The sequence below is a fragment of the Limanda limanda genome, chromosome 2 (genome assembly GCF_963576545.1).
Source record: "Limanda limanda chromosome 2, fLimLim1.1, whole genome shotgun sequence".
Taxonomy (NCBI): Eukaryota; Metazoa; Chordata; class Actinopteri; order Pleuronectiformes; family Pleuronectidae; genus Limanda; species Limanda limanda.
The window spans coordinates 3,045,889-3,054,908 of NC_083637.1; the positions used below are offsets into that span (position 1 = coordinate 3,045,889).

The window sequence follows — 9,020 nt, forward strand, 5'->3', positions numbered from 1 at the left end:
TGACAGTAGTATGCCAAGAGTTCAATGTGCCCATGTAGAAAAAAGTATTTAAAGACACATGAAGTCATGGTACAATACGGTGGCAGATGATCAAGCCATGGGGCTCCCCCACACACAGTGAGAGAAGGTTTTGTTGCTTTAGAATATCTGTATTATCCACCAGAAATGTGAGCTAACATCGATCACACATAGACTCAGCTTCTCAGCTCAGTCTCTCCCCCATGTGTCTCCGTGTCCATGTCTCAGTTCTGAATGTCTTGATGAGGCAGCTCTGCTGCTGCCTTTTAAACCTGAGGATCAATAAGCTAACAGCTCTCACCTGCACTGATTGATTCTCAGGTACAGGTGAAGGGGCTCTAACAGCTACCTCCACAAATACATTATCTCCAATACTCCAGCAGATGCTGTGTTAGTGAAATACTGTAGATTAAACTCACACATTGACGGAGAGCGGAAATCCTCGAGTCCTTTAACACCACAGGAAACTCTGTCGGTCGATTAAAATAAACCTGAATAAGATGCTCCCTCAATCTTCTTTTGATTCGTGTACCAGACGTAGTTCAGATGATCAGGAAGACGACAACTGCTCTGACACCTGAGCTCTGCCTGGTTAGAAGAGTCAGACTTCACTGATCCTCTCACCTGCACATGCAAATCTGTGTGTGAGAATAAGGAATTCATTTTAGTTCAAACTGACAACACACAAATGCATATAAAAGTGCACAGACACACTCAAGTGAACCAAACAAGATGTAAGAAATAAATTAATGGAAGTTCAGATGTAAATGTTACCTGTGACAGACAGAGTGACTCCAGCTGAACCAGTTAAACTACAAGTAGGTTGGTTTGTTGTGAACCTGAACTTGTACACAGCTGAGTCGCTCTCTCTCAGGTTAGAGATTCTCAGAGTGCACTTGTTGTTTCCACAGAGATTCTCCACACGACCTGAATACTCCGGATCAGTCCTTAGATCAACGTGAATCCCATTACTCTCTTGAATGAACCAGAAAGCTTCCTGAACTGTAGTATCAAGGTTATTATCTGTGGATGGGTATGTGTAGGTACAGGTAATGTCCACTGTTGATCCTCTGACGGCACAGATCTCAGTAGAAGTGTAACTCACATCCCAGCCATTCTCACACTGTACCACTGTAACACAGAGAATCAGATTCATAACGACACAAGATAACACTTAGTTTACTTTTTAAGTAAAGAAAAGAAACACATTTCCATGAACAGAATTCCATAGCATTTCAACTAATGACTCCACACACTGATGACAATTCCTGCATCGTGAGGAAAGGAACTCAGTAATAATGACAATAATAATATTATTAAAATAATAATAATAATACGTTTCAGACTCTTTAATATTTTGGGATCTAGACGATAGAACATTCTAAACAAAGATACAAAATAACACTGATGATTCATTCATATGTTTCCTTTCTGCATCACTTAACAGGTGGGGATTTGAAAATGAATGAATGGTTCTTTCATATTTTTTACTTTCTTTCTCAAACTCACTTCAGGTGAATCAGGAGTCTGAGTGTTAAATAGAGTGAAACATGAATGTAGACGTACAGTACCTGTCACAGTGAGAAGAAGGACAACAAATCCACTCGCTGCTGCAGTTACACTCATAGTATCTGCTGCTCTCGTCTGCGACTTCAAACAATAAAAACGTCCACAGATAAATAATGTGCACAAGATGAAACTCAGTCACATCACAGACACGTTTACCTACACCACAGAAGAGTCTGAGAATAAAGACAGATTCTGTAAGAGAATGATCTGTAAAACTGTTAAACACACCCACCTTCCTTCCTCTTTCCACTGAACTGCTTGCTCCAACCTGATGGTAGTAGATTAAACTTTGGTTTGTATAAGTGTGAAAAACAACTTCAGTGGCTGTTCATATCAAACCTGAATCATCCACATCACAACATCTCAATGACACAAGAAAGACAAATTTAAGATGACTTGAGTAAAACTGGTGTGTTTTTAATCTCATTAAGATGCATAAAGACATGAAAAAGACAAATTTAAGATTTAAAATTAAACTGGAAAATGAACTGTCATTAATACTGTAAGTGATATTAAATATATACTAAGAGTTTAAAAACAAAAGCAAAGTATAACAGATGAGGTTCACATTTATTGTAAAAAATAAAATATATACACAAAATAAAACACACTTTTAATGATCCCTGAAAGAAAATCTGTTTTGTTGCTAAACTGTACATAACTAAGTTAGATAAGAGGAAGTTGAGAGTGAACAGAAAATGAAATAAACAAGACTTTAAATACGAATAATGTTGCAATGCAAATAAAAAAAGTATAATGAACATCAGTCTCTTAAAGGTGCAGCAAACAAACTTATTATGTTACTAAAATTACAAAAATTAATATGCTAATATTGAATCAATAATCCTAATAAAGAATAAGCGGTAATATAGTATATTTTTTGTATAACTTATAAACCTGGATCACAGCAGTACAATATTATTCTGTTCGTAACAACATTCAAGCTTCACACCCTGAGAGAGACGTCAGAGGAAAATGGCCGCCGTGTGAACATGGTGGATTAAAACACACCTAACTCCTTCTTCTTCATGTGTTTAACACCTGATGTGAGAAACACCACAAAACACTATAGTGAAATCAATGGGCCTGATGCAAACTTTGAACAGACACCAGAGGCAACACAGCTCATCTGGTGTCAGCAGTTCACTTTGTGTTAACGGTCACATTCAAGGCGTTCATCACATCAGTAGCAGCTCACATCCACATGAGACGTGCTCCCTCCAGTCCTCAGAGGAAACGAGTTCAACTCCTGATCGGATGATGATGGAAACAATAGTGTAGAAATAGAAAGAAGTGAAAGGGACAGAATCCACTCCATGGTTTTCTATCAATAAACTATACTAGCATCTAGTGGCAGTAGCTCCACACTACAACTAAATAATAATTCTTGTTTTGATAATTTTATGAATAGAAAAAAGTTATTTACAAGTCAACAGTTTGTCGACCGTCTGACACACACCGCAGATATTTATATGTTTGAAGCTGCAAGTTATAAAATATTCGAAAGATTTCATTTGGGCTCAATGTGGCGTTTTTAACAATTTCGTCAAGTTGCTGATATATTTCAGATAAAAGTCGAGTCAGCGAAGTTGTTTGGATTCATCCTCGGGCAATTTATCCATGAGCTGTCAAGACAAGTCACTTAAAACTGAACATTCACTTCAACAATGATGCTGGAGTCTTTCACCAAAGAAGGATTCATCCTGTGGGGACCATGAACAGTTGTATGAACTTCTATTCAAAACCATCCCGCAGCTGTTGAGATATTTCCGTTGGGACTCAGGTGATTTCCAGACGTTGGTCTAAACAGCAGGAGGTTTTTTGACTGTGCTGTACAATGCAGCTGGATCCTCTCCAGTGTCCTGACCTCTGGTTCTGAAAGGAGATAAAACTAATAAATGATCAGGAGGTCATGGAGACGTAGCATTAAAGGAGACATATTGAGTTTCAAAGTTCTGCAAAGTTAAAAAGCCCAAAGTCTGAGCTCCTCTCCTGGTAACTCCTGGTAAAACGAGCTCCTCTGGCCCACAGAAAACATGAAGCTCCTGAAACACCTCACCAGTCGTCCCGCCCGTACCTCTGCATCACCGGCAGAAACCAGGGCTGTAGCAAACGTAGCATAAGCAGAATTTAAACGTAAACAGTGGTACATTGAACACCTTGTGTTAGGAAGTTTTGCATCAATGTTAGCGGAGGAGGTCACTCTTGGCGTTCTTGTGGAAAACATCTCGGAGGAAGATGATGTGGGTTAAAATACGTGTTGAATGCTTCAATACAGGCTGAACAGCAGCTTCTAACACCAGCATCTGGAGAGATCTTCAGAATCCATTGTGTCACTGCCTTTTTAAAACAGTCCCTGCTGATTGGGGAACACCTCTGACACACCCACCAGACGAGAGCCCGCTGCACACGGGTTCAAACAAACATGTCGTTCACCACGGAAACGCTAGTTAAACTATAAGAAATGTTTTGAGATCTGAATGTGTCCCTCGTAAAGTGAGAGTGGAGGATTTCCTACACGCACAGGTAGTGGTTAACCAATCACAACAGAGTTTGCCGGAGGACCAATCAGAGCAGACTGGGCATTATCAGGAGGGGGGGCCTTAAAGAGACAGGAGCTGAAACCAAGTTTTTGAGACAGAGGCTGAAAAGAAGAGCTGCAGCAATAGACAGTCTGAGGAAAGTGATGTTTTCTGAACATTAAACATTTTAAAGTCAAAACACTAATTAAAATGATAAAACTGAATATGAGCAGAATATGTCTCCTTTAACAAATACACATTTTTAAACAAGAAAATGAAAGTGTAAAAACAAATGACCTCTATAGGATATATCTCTGTTTCTTGTGTTTTGTGGTGTTAGTGAGGATAATGGTCCTGAATGAAGAGCTGCTCACCTCGGGGCAGATCTGTTAAAGTTGACAGAAGCGTACGTGACCTCCTCCGCCTCCTTGTGTTCGCTAGGTTCAGCTGATCCAACGTTGGAGTAGACGGGATCCGTCTCTCTCTTCATGAAGTGGACACTGGCATAGTTAAGGTCACAGTTTTCCTCAGACTGATTGGGTAGACGCTGCAAACACAAATTGGATTTTGAATCTTATACATGTGTATTGATAAAACACCACTGTTCACACACATACACACACTTTAACGTGTGGTCAGATACACATACCATGTCCTTTGACCATTAACTACACACACACACACACACACACACACACACAAGGCAGAGGCCCAACATCTGAGGGAGGTGAGGCAGATAACGAACAGACCTCCCTCCCTCACACACACACAGCGGACAGATTAGACTAGAGGTTTTCATGCCTTTCTCACAGTTTTCCATAAATCACTTAATTATATTAATTTCTAAAACGTCCTCTCTCCTGTGAGATCATCAGTCTTAGAATGCTTTGAGGCCAGAACACTATGACCTCTGGTAACCATAGCAATGGCGCGCACCTACAGCATCATCAATACGCAACGCCAGGAGAAGGACCCAACGCCAGGAGGGCAGGACTGCCTTGTGAAACAGCCAACGAGGCACTGCCGCGCGTACAAGAACCTCTGTCACGCCAAGTATATCAATATATAAGCTTTGTGCGCACTCTGTCTCAGCGCCATTTTTCATGTGCAGCTGACTGTGTAGGATCAGTGGATCATGCATGATAATTTGCTAGACACCGCAGTTTCCTGACATGTGACCTCTGAATAAACCTGCTTAATTTTAACTTGAGAAGACGACTCCTGCCTTTGATTTCCACCCGCAACATGTGTCAGAATGGACAACATAAGTGTCCAACTATAGCAGCTATTGGTTTATTTAAAGCGCCTCCTTCTACAACAGACGTGTTTCAAGGACAGGAAACATGTGGTTCTACTAAAAACCAAAAGGAGGGAAGGTCTTCAGTTTGAATTCCAAACACTAACACTACCAACTTCTCACCTAGTGTGTCTGTGAGCCTCTTGTGTGTGTGCTTACACATCGGTTGTGTCCAGATAAAACTACATCTGGGAGCTGGATGTTTCGCACAGCACAGAAAATTATAACACTCAGCAATTTGCTTCAATGGATAGATTACCAGAAGGAAATTCAAATACCAGATGATTATTTTTACAATGGCAATTTTTACCGGATTTTAATAACTAGTTTATGATCTTCACATGAGAGAGAAAAGGGTTTGACGTGAGAAATAGTGGCATTTGAAAGGATTGGACGCTGAACTGTGTGTCTCACCTGCTCACTGTGGTCAAGTCTGTCCCCAGGATCAGCAGATTGATGAGCGTTTCTCTTTTTTCTGATCAATTGAACCAAAAAACAAACAATATACATAATAATGAGTTGATTTAATTTAACAGGACAGATTTTCAGGAATTCATCGTACAAAGTTTGAGTGGAACAGATTTGCTCACCTGATCAGTAGGAACACGGAGAGGAGAGTCACAGTGAGGAAAACTGCAGCAGCTGATCCAATGAGTGCCGATGCAGGTAACACTATGATGAAATAACTTTTACTTTATCATTTCACAAAATCCCAATACTTAAAGGTGCAGGAAGAAACATTTACAAAAAAAACTTTTTGTCATGTTTGCTAACTGTCTCGATGTCCTGACTGAATATAAAGTAGGGATGGGCATAATTAATCGACGATCGATTAATTGATCATAAAGAATTTCGTCGAGGACATTATTTTGTCTTCGACGCAATTCTGTTGCGTTCACTGCCAACACTGCGAAGCTATACGTCTCCATGAGCGCATGAGTAGGAGGTCGGGATATCTGAGTTGCCTGAACGCAGCACAGTGATGACGTTAGCAGCTGTACAAGCCCCGCTGGGGGACCGGTGGCTGGCTGCTGGGAGCTAGATGGATTTGACGGTTCTCGACGTCTCAGTCCGGTTGTTGTCATGTCATCAATCCCGGAACCTCACCCAGACCCGGGTCTTTCCGGGTTCCCTTCCCCGTAGACTGAGGGTCCGTGTGCGGACATGAAGCCGAAGCGTCCGGAGCTAGCGCAGGCTAGCTCCGGACGCTAGCCTCTTCGGACCCGGACAGGGCCGGGACTGGTGGAGGGGCTCCGGGAGTGAGGACGCGACAACGGCCGGAGTAGGAGGTCAGGGGCCGCGGAGTCCAGCTAGCTCTCAGCGGCTAGCTGCTCTCTCAGCGGGGCTGAAGCGTACAGCAGCGCAGATTTTCAAGTGTAACCATTGAACGATCCCGTTTAACTGCCACAAGAGTTGTTCATCTTGTAATAAAGACCTCAATGAGGAAACACGCTGTGTTTTTTCTATTTTCACTGCATTTTAACAGTCTATAAATAGTGAATTTTAACATAAAATATTAATGATTAATCGAAAATTCGTCATTAACTCTCCCGACGATCGATTAAGACAATTTAATCGAATGCCCATCCCTAATATAAAGACAGTTTATTTTCTTATAAAGCATTTTGAAGAGTTCTGAGTTCACAGAGTGGCCTGTTTGTGGACATGTTTCTTAAACTGTTAATGAGCCACTGCTCCCCCTGCTGGGAGGTGTATGTGTGACGTGTGCACAGGAGCAGGGTTTTGTTTTCACCACTGTCTGTCTGCTGAGATCTGTTTGCTCTTTATGTGAATGTGCACAGTGAAGGAAATATCTTTCAAGTTTACTGAGGATGGGGAAAGCTTTATGGATGTTTTTACTGAAGCTGGGTGGATTCCTCTTTGTGCTGCTGATGGTCTGACTGAATATTTATGGGGCAGAAGTCGAACGACCCATATCTGCACATTTAAAATGTAAAGGACAAAGAATGGCTAAAGTCAATCCCCAGCTCCAGAACCTTTAAAGGTGTTAGGACTTCACATGACTCACCTGCTACAACAGTCAGATGTAAGGTGTTGTTACTACGTCCGTGTGTGTTCTGGGCCTCACACTGATAACTTCCACCATGTTCAGCTGTGATATCAGTGATGGTGAAGTTTTGTCCTGATGCTTTTCGTTGAACTTGTTTATCTCCACTTCTCTTGTACCAGGTGTAGTTAGCTGCTGGGTTAGCATCACTGCTGCAGGTCAGAGTCACCGAGCTGCCCTCCATGATCTCACCAGAGGAACTCACTGACACAGAGGGAGGCTTTGGAGCATCTGAAAAATAATCTATGATCAAATGGTTGGAATGTCGTCGCTATAAATTTAGAAAATGACGTCATATAGTGTAGCTATGAAACAACAGATGTTTTCACCCCAGTCGGTTTGTTTGTTGGTTGTTGATTTTAAGCAACATTACACAAAAACTACTGAGTCAATTAGCAGGAAACTTGGAGGTAGGATGAGGAACGGGTCAGGGAAGAACTCAGTACAGTTTGGTGTGAATCCAGATAAGGGGGCGGAACCAGGAACCTTCTGTAAGATTGTGAGACAGTGCTGGGTTTCATGGACATGTGGATGTTTCCTACTCACACTGGACGTCTAAGTGTAGAGACGTGGAGTTGAATCCGTACTGATTCTCAGACTTGCAGGAGTAGACCCCGCTGTCCCCAGAGCTGATGGAGGAGAGACGATAAACGCCCTCTGGTCCTTGAAGCAGAGTTCGGTTCTCCTTGTACCAGGTGTAGTTAGCTGCTGGGTTAGCATCACTGCTGCAGGTCAGAGTCACTGAGCTGCCCTCCATGATCTCACCAGAGGAACTCACTGACACAGAGGGAGGCTTTGGAGCATCTGAAAAATAATCTATGATCAAATGGTGGGAATGTCGTCGCTATAAATTTAGAAAATGACGTCATATAGTGTAGCTATGAAACAACAGATGTTTTCACCCCAGTCGGTTTGTTTGTTGGTTGTTGATTTTAAGCAAGATTACACAAAAACTACTGAGTCGATTAGCAGGAAACTTGGAGGTAGGATGAGGAACGGGTCAGGGAAGAACTCAGTAAAGTTTGGTGTGAATCCAGATAAGGGGGCGGACCCAGGAACCTTCTGTAAGGTTGCGAGACAGTGCTGGGTTTCATGGACATGTGGATGTTTTCTACTCACACTGGACGTCTAAGTGTAGAGACGTGGAGTTGATCCGTCCGTACTGATTCTCAGACTTGCAGGAGTAGACCCCGCTGTCCCCAGAGCTGATGGAGGAGAGATGATAAACGCCCTCTGGTCCTTGAAGCAGAGTTTGGTTCTCCTTGTACCAGGTGTAGTGAGCTGCTGGGTTAGCATCACTGCTGCAGGTCAGATTCACCGAGCTGCCCTCCATGATCTCACCAGAGGGACTCACTGACACAGAGGGAAGCTTTGGAGCATCTGAATGTGTGAAAAAGAATGATGATAACAGATGACAGACATTGTGTTTAACATTTGGGGACGTATATGATATGATGTGTTAAAGTCAAAGATGCTCAGTTGAGTTAAGTCACTGAGTTACAACAGCAAGGTTGTTAAACAGACACAGGTAAATTCTTCTTGTTGT

The 9,020-nt window shown here is 42.2% G+C and overlaps 1 protein-coding gene across 1 annotated transcript; it reads right to left on the minus strand.

Moving 5' to 3' along the window:
• Positions 1-2,454: 2,454 nt before the first annotated feature.
• On the minus strand, positions 2,455-8,731 carry LOC133021313 (B-cell receptor CD22-like). Its single transcript, XM_061088097.1, has 7 exons — positions 8,594-8,731; positions 8,021-8,278; positions 7,436-7,705; positions 5,997-6,078; positions 5,821-5,881; positions 4,484-4,656; positions 2,455-3,462 (listed from the first exon to the last, which is right to left on the minus strand). Exons 2-7 carry the CDS (start codon positions 8,229-8,231, stop codon positions 3,390-3,392), a joined length of 870 nt encoding a protein of 289 aa, XP_060944080.1. The 5' UTR covers positions 8,232-8,278; positions 8,594-8,731; the 3' UTR covers positions 2,455-3,389.
• Positions 8,732-9,020: the final 289 nt, after the last annotated feature.